The 14001-nt window shown below is 46.5% G+C and overlaps 1 protein-coding gene across 1 annotated transcript in view; it reads right to left on the bottom strand.

Moving 5' to 3' along the window:
* The window catches only part of CUX1 (cut like homeobox 1), a 378915-nt gene that overhangs the window by 13970 nt on the left and 350944 nt on the right, over positions 1-14001 (bottom strand). The window contains exons 15-20 of the mRNA XM_061605178.1: positions 10018-10154; positions 8899-8965; positions 6699-6811; positions 6358-6474; positions 1059-1142; positions 119-175 (exon numbers count right to left, since the gene is read on the bottom strand). Coding sequence (XP_061461162.1) covers positions 119-175; positions 1059-1142; positions 6358-6474; positions 6699-6811; positions 8899-8965; positions 10018-10154 — 575 coding nt within the window. The remainder of the gene's footprint in view (positions 1-118; positions 176-1058; positions 1143-6357; positions 6475-6698; positions 6812-8898; positions 8966-10017; positions 10155-14001) is intronic.

Below are 14001 nucleotides of genomic sequence, written 5' to 3'. Positions count from 1 at the left end.
TGTAGGCACAGGAGATAAAACATTGCAGAAGCGACTTAGGTGAGACTCCCTCTGCATCAGGGAGGGAGAAGGGCAGGTCATCATTTCATGCCAGCAACAGGCCAGAGGTTTGACTTACCATGCTAAGGGTGGCCTTATCCCAGGGGCTGAGACTCAGATACTTCCTCTGGCGTTCCTGAATTTGAAATATCACAAGGTGGAAATGGAGCAATGCTGGTTCTCAAGAATCAAAAAGACAAACTGAAATTGGCCCTGTATTGCCCATGATTTGAAGCCCATGATCAGCCACACAAGACCTTCTCTCGGTCCCACCAGTTAAAACAGCGAGACTGGTGCGGACCAGAGAGAGGGCATTTTCGATTGTGGCCCCCACCCTCTGGAACTCCCTTCCTTTCGATCTTCGCCATGCCCCATCCTTGATAGATTTCCGCCGAGCCTTGAAGACCTGGCTGTTCAGGCAGGTCTACAGGAGCCCTGGGGTGGGTTAGCTTTTAATGTTGTTGATTAAATATAAGAGTGGTGGTTGGTTTAATTATTGAGTGTGTTGTATTGGTTTTATATTGTATTTTATCCTGTTGGTGTACGTCGCCTAGAGTGGCCGTTAATTCGGCCAGATAGGCGACTCAAAAATAAAATATTATTATTATTATTATTATTATTATTATTATTCCACTTAAATCTACCCAGTGCTTAAATGTGGAGAGAGTGACTCAAGGTCAAGGCACACTCCGTCAGCCTCTGTAAAGACTACCAATGCCTGCCTGACCTCACAGGGTCGTAGCCAAAGTGGCTGAGGTTGTTACTGTAAAAACACTGCATGCCCCAAGAAGTACCCTTAAGTAATTAAATCTAAATGAGACGTAACGAAAAGTCCTAATAATTTTTAAACGGAGTTTAGGCTCACTCAAAGTCTTGCTCTCTCATCCTAGACTGATGGAGTGCTGGTTGTAGAATTTGAAGACAACCGATTGCAATCATTATCACTAAGTAAATTCAATATTTCAAAGCACTTATTTCTCTCCCCCCTGCCCCCCATGAAAACCACCAGGTATCTGTACCTTCCGGCCGAAAGAGGCAAAGGGGTCCAAGCGCTCTTCGTATTGGGAGGAGTAACGGAGTTCTGTGTCATCGCTGCTTCCGGCCTAGAAGAAACCCCAAGAGGGAAGATAGGGTGAGTTTGCGGATGTGTGTACACCCCTTGATTTGTGGGAATGGCTGTTTCCTCATTTCAAACATCATTGTTCTCAGAGGTCTGGAGCTCAATGGCAGAGCATCTGCTGTGGAGGCCGAAGGTCCCAGGTTCAACCCCCAATGGCATCTCCAGGTAGGGCTGGGATACGTCCCCTGCCTGAAACCCTGGAGAGCTGCTGCCAATCTGTGCCTGCAATACTGAGCTAGATGGACTGATGGATCTCACTCAGTGTAAGGCAGCTCCCTACGTTCCTATACGAAAATATACGGCTGCTGCTGTTTTCATCTCTCTCCTGTTACACTGAATTCTGGGTCACCCAAGGAAATGAGAAGAACAAAATTCTATTATAACAATGGAATGTTAGAGTTGGAAGGCACCTTAGAGGTCATCTATTCCAACCCCTGCTCCATTCAGTCTGTACAAAGGAAGATGCAAATACAGCACCCCTGACAGTTCTGCCTCGGCTTAAAGCAAAAGGAGAGCCTCCGCACCTTCTGAGGTGGTCTGTTCTTACTAGTCAACTCTTACCATTTATTTATTTGTTAAATTTGTATTCTGCCCTTTCTCTGGTACAGAATGCGGCGGCTCGTCTGATTAAAGGCAGCTGCCGGCAAGATCACATCACTCCAGTGCTGAAGGAGTTGCACTGACTACCGGTTGTTTACCGGGCCCAATTCAAGGTGTTGGTTTTGACCTTTAAAACCTTATACGGTTTTAGCCCAGTCTATCTGAAGGAGCGCCTCCAGCATCGTCAGGGATGCCGCTCAACAAGATCAGCCTCAGAAGACCTTCTCTCGATCCCACCGGTTAAAACAGCTAGACTGGTGAGGACTAGAGAGAGGGCTTTTTCAATAGTGGCCCCCACCCTGTGGAACTCTCTCCCAAATGATCTCCGCCATGCCCCTTCTATGATGAGCTTCCGCCGGGCCTTGAAGACCTGGCTCTTCAGGCAGGCTTTTGGGGTGGGTTAGGTTTTTATTGTTATGGTTTTAAATGTTAACGTTTTAATGTATTGTTTTTATCTTGTACGTCGCCCAGAGTGGCTGGACATCCAGCCAGATGGACGACTAATACATTTAATATTATTATCATTCTCCCAAAGGAGTCCAGGGTGGCAAACATCAAAATGTTAAACACAATACAGTTTCAGAGAAAAGAAAACATATTTGAAACAATTAAAACCATATAAAAACAATCACATATCCTCGAAGTTACTAATTTCGAGGTTGTCATGGGCCATAGCTATCAGCCATCGAATGCCTGGGTAACAGGAATGTCTTTAAATTTCTCCTTAAAGTCCATGGTGAGGAAGACAGATGTACCTCCCCAGGGAGGGCATTCCACAAATGGGGAGCCACCACTGAGAAGTCCCTCTCATGGGTCAACACCAATTAGGCAGCAGCTAGAGGTGGCACCACTACCACCACGGACTCCCCCGCCGATCGGCCCAAGAGAGTGGATATTGGGGGAAGTTGCTTCTGAAGGTACTTGGGTCCCAAGCCATTTAGGGCTTTGTACGCTGGCACTAACACCTTGAATTTGGCTCAGTCGCTCACTGGCATTGGGAAGTTTCTTCTAATGTTTAGTCAAAATCTCCTTCGGAGAGATGCGTGGTATAGAAATATATGGCATACAGCAGTGTTAGATAATGTTACACATGATCTTTGGTACCTGCAAGGTAAAGGCTTTTGATGCCATTTGGTGGAAATTCATGACATACACAAATGAAAACTATCAGTTGCTGCCAGAATCGTTTGGTTTTCATAATGAATTTAAGGTAACTTGATGTAAAATATTTTGATTTATAATTGCTGTCTGTCATTTTGATTGTAATGTGGGTAATAATTAAAATGTGTGTGTGTGTGTGTGTAGTCGTGGCCCTCCGAAGCGACAAAGAACAGGTTTGTTCTGTCTTCTGTGTGACAACCCTTGACAGACAAAACTTCTTCGCACAACTCATAATTAACTTATTCATAGCCACAAGATGTGTTTTATGTTCATCCTCTTGGATGGCTTAATTGCGCAGACAAGTCCACAGAGGAGGAGGAGTCTCACTGAGCTTCAGATACCTAGGACATAGCCTAGCTGTCTGTTTCCAGGTCCAGAGCAATGCCAAAAAATGGACTATTGCAATGCATTATGTGGGGCTGCCTTTGAAAGGGGTTTGGAAGCTTCAGTCTAGGGCAGGACAGAGCTGCCTGACTGTTGACAGATTCAAGGCAAACAGATCATATATCATCAATTCTGTTCCAGCTTCACTGGGTGCCTGCATGCTTCCAAGCCCATTTCAGAGTGCTGGCTTTGACCTTTGCAGCTCCGGACCTTAATATCTCCTGGAATGCTTCTCCCGATGTGAACCTATCTGGACCCTTAGAGCATCATCTGAGGCCTCTGAAGGAGGCTTGAAGGGTAATGACAAGGGAGAGGGCCTTTTCAGTTATGGCTCCATATCTGTGGAAGGCGCTCCCCAGCGAGATCTGCCTGGCACCTTCATATCTTTTCGGTGGCAGGTAAAGACTTGCCTTTTTTCCCAGGCCTTTGATGGACTGAGTTGATTCTGTTTTTATTGTTACTGTGCTGCCACAGCTTCCTTTGGCTGTTATTGGGTGGAGGGTGGGGCCCCTGATTTTTGTTATTTTGTGTGAAAAGGTTAATGTATTGCATGAATTTTCTTTTTTTCCCTATGGGGTTTTGAAGATAAATCACTTGGAGATTTTAGATAACAAATGACTAATACATTTAATAATAACAATCTGTTTAAATTACAGTCAAATCCACATTTGTCCATACCAATTAGCCTATTTTATGCAAATCTTTGTCCTTTATTTTTGATGATGCATTTCCTCTTTTGTGGGGTGGGGTGATGAGGTGAGTTTTGGGTAGGGACGGACATGTCTGTCAATTTTGGTTCTCTTAGTTTGTCATTCTTCCAGTCTTAAATTCAGTGCTCCACATTCTCCACAGCAATTTGCATTTTTTTTTAAAAAAAATCTTCATGAAAATTCTTCAGCATTTTAGTGTGAATTTCTTCTAATATACCCAGTTTTAAATGCAGTTTTGACTAATATACACATTTTTGCAAGCAGTTGCTCCTAATATAATGCATGTTTGTATGTTATTTTCATTATTCATCTTACGCACGCTTTCCCTAACGTACGTATTTTTGTAAACATTCTTTGGTTGGCGAACTGCATTACAAAATTCGGATACGTGCATATTTCAAAGGATGACTGTGTTTTGGTTGTCGTACTGTTTCGGAAAGTGAGAATTTGATAGATTTGGCTAAGTGCAAACTGAATAGAATTTCTCCCCCCATTCCTAGTTTTGGGCCACTCTACTTTTGTCCAGTGAGCTTCTGAGAAGCACACTTGTAGTAGAATCTTTTGCGACATCATTGGTGAGAGACCTCAGTCAACCAACCTTGCAGAAAGCAGAATGAACAGGGGAGCAACGGAACGCTGAAGCATGAAGCCAGATTCCAGGGGGAAGCAAAATGGTTTGGCTCTGCCCTTCTCTTCTTAAGCTGGCATTCGCTCTCTTTCTGAGAGTCCCTCCACTGGGAGGAGCCTCAGATTCCTAGAGCCCCCCACTCGGGAAGAGGAAAGAGCTCTCCCTCCTGGACGCACGGAGGACCCCAGCGCAGAGTGGAAGAGCTTTGCAGATGGCAAAATGTCAGACTGTCAGTTGTGGAAATGGATTGATTGACCTGATTTTAATCTGAGATTAACATCCTTTCTCAGAGCTTCAGAAGACAACAGATGGGGTGGGGAGAGGGAGAGAAAGACCCCAACAACACAGTAAAAGAAACCGAAACCAAAAGAAGATGCCCGTACCTGTCTTCTTCACCGAGTGCAGTTCAGGCTGATCTAGAGAATGAAAGGCAGCCAGAGGAGTGACCAGAGGGGGGCAGAAAAGCAGTTCTTCTGGTCCAACATCCCATGTTCCACACTGGCCAACCCACAGACAGGACTTGAAGGCCAGAGCTCCCCAACATGGTTGTTTCCTGGTAACTGTTACATAGAACTACACTGACTGCAGAGGCTTCTAGGACCTCTGGTGCAATTGAGGCATTTCTGGCAGTGGCTCTCCAGGGCTGTAGATGGTGGTCTCTCCCCCCAGCCCTTCCTGGAGATGCCACGGATCGGACCTGGGACCTTTGGCATGCAAGGCAGATGGTCTGCCACAAGCCTGTTGTTTCATCTGAACAAAATGGCTCAGTGAAAACCCATCACTGGATGGATCCTGCTATTCCCAGTTTGGCCGCTGGCTCCTTCGACACACAGTGACATTGCCAGCCAAGGCATGTTGAACCAGTGCTCAAGGACAGGCCCTGTGCAAATTGCTACATTGAAGCCAGCTATCAAAATAATTGCATGGAACCAACTTTGCATCTTTGCAGACCACCAGAGTGACAACATCTCACCCCTGGAACCTTTCCCCGGATGATCCAGGGTGGCCACTTATGCATTAACCCTCCCCAAAGGATGTCACAGATGTACATTAAATTTGCATATGTAGAAACAGTCCCATTAATTTAAATAGTGCGAAAGACTGTGAGAAGGTGACCTGTGTGCCTGCTCAGCAGGGATGAACAGACCCTTTTAAGATAGGTACAGGGAACCTTTGGTCCTCCAGATGTTTCTGAACTACAACTCCCATCAGCCCCAGCAAGCACGGCCAATGGCCAGGGATGATGGGAGTTATCATTCAGCAACATCTGAGCGGGGCAAAGGTTCCCCACACCTGCTCTAAAAGACTCTGCTATTCTGGTCTCCTTTGCAAAGTGCTTCCTATTGACCTGCGTATTTCCTTAGACCTCCAGGGAGATTTTCGCGGAACTTTAGTGCTCAAGACTTTTGCCCACCAAGATGGGCACAGGCACTCCATATGCCTGCATTTAGAGGCCTCCATTTTGCTTTGCTAAGTCAGCTTTACTGGTAGAGCATCTGCCTTGCAGGCAGAGTTCAATCCCAGGTTCAATCCCCAACGGAAATCCCCAATTCTGCCTGGAACCTTGGAGAGCTGCTGCCAGCCAGTGTGGACAAGCCTGAGCTAGATGGACCAATGGTCTGACCTGGCATAGGGCAGCTTCTTACATTCCTTAAAGGAGGACACACTGCGATTCCTCTTCCCCCTTGCTGTTCTCGAGACAGCAGCGCACTCACCCGGCCGGGATAGCTTTGCAGAAATTTAATCTTTTCGTACAGCTTGATGTTGTCGGCTCTCAGGTTGTCCAGCTCGCTCTGCAGGGCCTGCATTGTGTGCTGCATCATGCGATTCTCCTGCCATAAAGACAGGGAAAAGGGTCAAAGATCAAACCCGGATGCTTCAAGAGCATCTCAAGGGCTGAGTTCCTGATCAAAGACACACGCTTTGCATGGAGAAGGACGTTTCCAGCTTCCAGGCAGGAAAACCCAGCTGTGCTGACTCCTACTCAGCCCAACAGCCAGCAAGGCCCAGGGCCATTTCAAGCAGCATAAGAGTCTAGACCCCAGAAGACCCTTACCGCTTCTAACTCATTGTTCCGAGCTCGGAAGCGTTCCCTCTGGCTGGAGATGATGGACAGAAGGGAGTCCATCTGATTCTCAGGAATCGGGGTGGTTGGTGATGGGGGGTAGCCTACGAAATAGAAGATATGACAGAATAATACAATACCATCCATACTGACAGAGTGCAGGACACGGAATAATGGGCTCAAGTTACGAGAAGCCAGATTTCAGCTGAACATCAGGAAAAATGTCCTAACTGTTAGCGCAGTACGACAGTGGAACCAATGACCTAGGGAGGTGGTGGGCTCTCCAACACTGGAGGCCTTCAGGAGGCAGCTGGACAGCCACCTGTCGGGAATGCTTTTATTTGAATTCCAGCATTAAGCAGGGGGCTGGACTTGATGGCCTTAGAAGCCTCTTCCAACTCTACTATTCTGTGACTTATAGCAAGGCCGTTCATTAAATGGTTATAAACAAGTCTTAAACGCTTTCCTTTCCTCTTCCCTTCCCACTGTCATACATCCTCAGTTAGGCCCCCATCTGCCCTATATGTTTAAAGCAGCATTAAACCACTTTAAACAGTCATGGCCTTCCCCCAAAGAATCCTTGGAACTGTAGTTTGTTAAGAGTGCTGAGAGCTGTTGTTTTGTGCCTTCCGGTCAATTACGACTTATGGCAACCCTATGGATTAGTGACCTCCAATAACATCTCCCACCGCCAGTCAATGTAGACCACTGTTCTTAAACCTTGCTGGACTACAACCCCCATCATCTCCGACCATTGGCTAAGCTGAAAGTGGATGATGGGAACTGTAGTCCAACAACTTCTGGGGACCCAAGGTTGAAGACCACTGGTGTAGACAGCAGTTTGATTCAGTATAAGGCAGTTTTCTATGTTCCTAATTGAAATAAGTACAGTAGGGCCCCACTCATACGCCGGGTTACGTTCTAGGCTCCCGCCGGAAAGCGAAACCCGCCGGAAAGTGGGACCAGAGCTTGGAAAAGTTACTTTTTAAAACTACAACTCCCATCAGTCCCAGCCAGCATGGTCACTGCATTGGGCTGATGGGAGTTGTAGTTCAAAAAAGTAACTTTTCCAAGCTCTGAATGGGACATAGCGCGTGATCAGCTATACAGTACAGCCGATTGCGCGCCACAGCTGATCTCTGTCAGCTGGAGCGCGGTGGCTGGAGCTCCCCACGCTACAGCTGATTGCCCTGCTGGTGACATATTAGTGGGGCACCGAAAAGCGGGGCACCGAAAAGCAGGGCCCTACTGTATATTGGGAGGGTTTTTTTAATTAAAACCGAGCTTGTGTGTGACGCCTCTCTCAAAAGTTTGCTATAGCTAAATATCAGTCTTGCACAAGACTTGTATATTAATGTTTGTTTGTTTTTAATTACCAAATGGAAATGGATGTTGCTTCTCCCAAAAGGCACAGGCTTCCTTTATGCCCATTGAAAAACAAGACAACTAAGGGCAGGCACTGTTCGCCCTTGAGCACTTCCAGTGATTTCTTTTTTTAAAAGATGTGCATGGACAGTGACAGAAATATTTCTGCATATGCCAAGAATGGGAAACGGCAGTGAAGGGCGTGGGGATGGTGACTGAGGGGAGGGGCCAGAAAATCTAGAAACATTCAAGGACCACTAGCGATGGAAGGATCTGTCAGTTTTGATTCTCTCATTTTGTCATTTTTCCAATCTTAAACTAGCAGAGCTCCACATTTCTGCAACAATTTATGATTGCTTTTAAATCCTCATGAAAATTCTTGTAACTATGCATTTTTATATGCAGTTTTGACTAATGTACACATATTGTCAAGCAACGTCTAATATAATGCATGCTTGTATGTTATTTTCACTAAGATATTCATTTTTATGCCCGCTTTCCCCTAATACATGCACTTTCGTAAACCCTGGTTGGTTGGATAACTGCATCGCAAAAGTCGAAACGAAGTGCAAATTTCAAAGGATGGCTGTGTTTCAGTTCTCATGTTTTGGAAAGTGCAGATTTGATAGATTCAGCTTGAAATGCAAATGAATCACGTTTCTCCCACCACCACCCCCATCCCTACTCCTGTCTCACCTGATTGGCTGCGGTCATCCAAAGGGTGGGAGTGGGAGGTGGACCCAGGCAGCACAATGCTCCATATACAAGGGCAATCCCATTCACAGCCTGGGCCAAACAGACTCCCCCTACCCCGCGAGTCGCTTACCGTAGAAACGTGCTGTTGCTTCTTTAATGGGCTCGGGAATGTTCTCCAGATTTTGAACGGTGGCGCCCTTTGGGGAGGAAACAGGAGGAGACTATGGATGTGTGAGCACATAGAGGGTTTGTCCTTCCCATTTACAGTTACGAGAAATTCGTAGGAGCTGAGATGCTATTGCTGATACTACAATACCCCAGCCAAAGGCAGAGCGGAATCTCCTGGTGGATTATTTAGAGTAGATCAGCGTGGGCTTCTCCCTCCTGATTTAACAACAAAAAAACTTTCCCACTCTAAACCCCCCTCTGCACTATATAGGTAAAGCAGTATCAAACCATTTTAAAATGTGATGGCTTCCCTAAAGAATCCTGGGAACTGTAGTTTGTTGAGAGCACTGAGAGTTGTTAAGAGACCCTTGTTCCCCCCTCAGAGCTAGTTGCCAAAGTGGTTTAACAATCAGTCCCTCTTCCTAGGGAATATATACCTCTCCCTCTCTCTCTCTAAGATGTTATATATCTGCTTATTTATATCTATCTATCTATCTATCTATATAAAAGCAGATCTTATATTTCTGCTCTATGTAAATGTGAACTGAATCAACCCCCCCCCTTCCTACGAATTCCAACCGCTGGTATTTAGAGGCCTCCAGCCTCCAACAGTGGAGTACAACATAGCCATCATGGCTAGTAGCCACTGAAAGCCCTATCCTCCATGAATAGCTCCAAAGGCTAACAGCATGAATGGCACCTCGTTTGGAACATAAGAAACTCCCTGGCTCCATCTAGCTCAGTATTGTCTACACTGACTGGCAGTGACTCTCCAGGTTCCAAGCAGGAGTCTTTCCCAGCCCGACTGGAGATGCTGGGGACTGAACGTGGGACTTCTGCATCCAAAGCAGTTGCTCTGCCACTGAACCATGGCTCTAGGTGGCCATCTGCTGCATACCAGTTGCTGGAAACAACAGGACGAGTGCTCTTGCGCTCGGGTCCTGCTTGCGGGCTTCCCAAAAGAGGCACCTGGCTGGCCACAGTGAGAGCTGGATGCTGGTCTAGATGGGCCATCAGCCTGTTCCAGCAGGCTCTTCTTATGTTGTGTTAACTGGGTGGCAACAGCTCTGAGGGGACTCACCTCTGCATCTGGGCGGTGCATTGCAGACAGAGACTGGATGGTGCTGAGGTCATGCTCCAGTTGCGCAATCAGTTCTTTCTGGTCGGCAGCCGTGGAGACGGCCTCGGTGAACTGGAGCTGCAGGTTGGCACAGCGACCTGTGGGGTGGGGGACAAAGCGTGGTGCATTTAATAGGGACCAGGAATTATGGGAAAAAATATTTTGGATCTCTCACACCGCAAGTGCATTTTAAACTAAATAAAAAGATTACATACACCCACGCCAAGGAAGAGAGGAAGGGTAAGATTTCATAAATACATAACAGGTATGGGTGCAAAGTAACTAGGTGTGATCAAACAGACTTCTTGGGATTTCAGCAGATAGATGATAATGGCTTTCAGGCAGATTTGGGATGCAGCATACCCCCCTCTTAATGAAACAGCTAGGGACAAAAAGATCTGTCCGTTTCGGTTCTCTCATTTGTCATTTCTCATATCTTAAATTCAGTTCTCCGTTTTCTGCAGCAATTTGCAATTTTTTGGGGGGGAGGAATCAAGAAAGTTCTCCAGCATTTTAGTGCAAATTTCTCCTAATAAAACACATTTTTGCAATCAATTTCTCATCATAGAATGCATTCTTGTACGCTGTTTTCACTCATACATTCATTTTTGTAAACATTGGTGGGATGGTAAACTGCATTGCAAAATTCAAATAAGTGTGAATGTTGAAGGATGGCTGAGTTTTGGAAAGTGCAAATTTGATAGATTTGGCTTGAAATGCGAACTAAATCCAATTTCTCACCCATCTCTAGTTTACACGCAGGTGCACATTGAGCTATACTCAGAAAACTAAAGCACCATTCTTGGAAAAAAGTCCCCCAAAGAACAGAGCGCTAATCTTTCAGGACCAGGACTCCTCCTCTCCTGGCTCCAAGGCACAAAGAATCCCCCAGATCCATAGATATTTTTTTGGGAGGGGGGAGGGCAACAATCAACCTTATAAATAGAATTGTCTGGTACAGAACCAAGCCACTAGAGGTCACCATTTCATAAGAAATATACCAGTACAATCTTTGGTCCATAGTGGCTTTATTTATTTATTTATTTCATTTTTAAACCGCCCATAGCGAAAAGCTTTCAGATTTTCTTCAACAAAACTCTTTCCCCATCGACTCAGTTGCCACGAGCCCCCTGCGTGCTGCTGTAGTATACATGTGCTGACTACAGGTGGGGCACAGGCCATGCCCTTTGCCCCTCCCTGTCACACTGAGTGGAAATCCGTGGCTGAGCACTGGAGAAGCAAACTGGTAACTCTGGGCAATCTGGAGAAGCTGGCTTGCCACTACTGAGGATGAGAACTGGCACCAGTAGTCGGCATTGTCAGAGACTAGCTGAGGCCCACATTCCTGCACAGGGGCCCACTGCTGACCCTGGGCACTGCTCCTCTGCCTCCTTGCTGCTGCACATTCACTTGTCCTTTCTGGGCTCATGAGCTGGGACAAGAATGAGACGGAGCAGCACCACCCACTTGCCTTGCGCTCTCCCCTCTTAGCGGTTGTGTGGACTGGGACAAGAGGGTGAAGCCAAGCAAAGGGCAAGGAAACAGGCCCATCTGGAGAAACGGGGCCCAACAGAGGGCACCTTACTTAATGCCCACCCAAAAAATCTGGAGCCTTCATCTTCCCCCCCACGCAATTGGGTCACCCCATTTTCAGGTGGTGAAATAGAGGAGTATTTTGGTGATGTGTATAGGGCAATTTAATGGCAGCGGCCACTGTCTCAGGAACCCCCTCGAAGTGACACCAGGGCATGATGAATCCCCCCCCCAAGAAGCCTTAAATAAGTTTAGAGGAACATTTGGGCCAGTTATATTTTTTGGCACCAAGTTCAAGTGGTTTTGTTTCAGGGCTATCACAGAGACTTGAATTGTCTCTAGGCGATTCTGTTCTCATAGGCTGCTAAGTTGTGTTTTGGTTGGTCTTTTACAGCCCTCACTTCCACCAGCTGACTGTATGTGTTTCGGGTTTGGTTTAATTATTGCTTGCACATTTTATGCATTTTAAACGTTGGTCATGTTAGTTGCTGCGGGGAGAAACATGGGATATACACATTTTGGACAAACAAAGATATATAGAATAAATAGCCGTGATTGTTTCCTTAAAAAAAAAAAGCCTCTGTACAAAAGCAACAGGATGTGGCACTGGAAATTCATTTGGAGTGTCACTGAAAGGAGACCGAGCGGAGTGGGGTGATGAGGCAACCGCAGCTCGTGTGCCACTTAAAAATGTGTTTAGCAGAGCAATCCTGTGCAAGTTTACTCAGGAGAAAGTCCCATTATATTCAGTGGGTCTTACTCCTGGGTAAGCATGCATAGGGTTACAGCCTTCTCTCCAAAGGGCTTAGGGTGGCATATGATGTGACCCTCTTTAATTCTGGCCCTTGCTTAGATCAGTATTACCTGTAAACTACAATGCTCATCAGCCCTAGCAAGCATGGCCAATGACACATTTGGAGGGCCCAAGGTTCCCCACACCTTGTCGGGTAGACTGGCCGTGGCTCTCCGGGGTTTCCGGCAGGGGAACCCTCAGCCCTACCTGGAGATAAACCTGGGACCATCTGCAGATGCTCTAACCACTGAGCTATAGCCATTACCTAAGGAAGCTGCCGTAATGTGGAGTCAGACTTGACCCATCTAGCTTACTAATTGTCTTCACCAGGGGCGGCTAACCTGCTGCCCTCCAGATGTAGCTGGACTCCAACTTCCATTTCCCCCAGCCGCCAAGATGACCCACGGTCATGGACGGTGGGGGTTGGAGTCCAACATCTGGAGGACCACAGCATCCCTGTCTCAGGTCACCACTGACTGGGAGCAGCTCTCCAGGGTATCAGACAGGGACCCTTCCCAGCCCTACCTAGAGACGCCAGGGATTGAATGGGGGACGTTCTGCACACAAAAAAGGTGCTCTACCACTGCGCTACAGCCCATTCTTGTTCTCTGCCCCCAATCTCACAGCACAGGCTCCTTCTCTAGCAGCCTCCAAGATGATGCCAGGCCGACACATGAGACTCAAGACTTTCTAGATCAGTTGCTCCAAGGTGGCACCATTCCGGATGGGAAGGAGGAGCCCTAGAGGAGCCCATCTTACATGGACATGCTCAGCCAGCATCATGACGGAGGCTGAGCTGGAAAAAAGTGCAGGGATGGGCTGCCCCCATGAGGGTTGTGGTGTTAGTATCTTTTGTAGCCCTTGCGTCGTGTTTCTGCAGGGGAGCCCGGTGAGAACAGGCCACAATGGCACCACACCAGAAGGTGGCACAGTTCAAGACTTCTTGTTGTTAGGTGCCTTCAAGTCGATTACGACTTCTAGTGACCCTATGAATCAGTGACCTCCAGGAGAATCTCTCATGAATCACCCTGTTCAGATCTTGTAAGTTCAGGTCTGTGGCTTCCTTTATGGAATCAGTCCATCTCTTGTTTGGCCTTCCTCTTTTTCTACTCCCTTCCGTTTTCCCCAGCATTTTCTAGTGAATCACGTCTTCTCATTATGTGTCCAAAGTATGATAACCTCAGTTTCATCATTTTAGCTTCTAGTGACAGTTCTGGTTTAATTTGTTCTAACACGCAATTATTTGTCTTTTTCACAGTCCATGGTATGCGCAAAGCTCTCCTCCAACACCACATTTCAAAAGAGTTGATTTTTCTCTTATCCCCTTTTTTCATTGTCCAGCTTTCACATCCATACATAGAGATTGGGAATACCATGGTCTGAATGATCCTGACTTTGGTGTTCAGTGATACATCTTTGCATTTGAGGGCCTTTTCTAGTTCTCTCCTAGTTGCCCTCCCCAGTCCTAGCCTTCTTCTGATTTCTTGACTATTGTCTCCAGTTTGGTTAATGACTATGCCAAAGTATTGATAATCCTTGACAAGTTCAATGTCCTCATTGTCAACTTTAAAGTTACAGAAATCTTCTGTTGTCATTACTTTAGTCTTTTTGACGTTCAG

Source organism: Rhineura floridana, chromosome 21 (assembly GCF_030035675.1).
Source record: "Rhineura floridana isolate rRhiFlo1 chromosome 21, rRhiFlo1.hap2, whole genome shotgun sequence".
In the NCBI taxonomy this organism is placed as follows: Eukaryota; Metazoa; Chordata; class Lepidosauria; order Squamata; family Rhineuridae; genus Rhineura; species Rhineura floridana.
The sequence above is the reverse complement of the archived record's forward strand: the minus strand, read 5'-3'. Positions and strand labels throughout refer to the sequence as shown.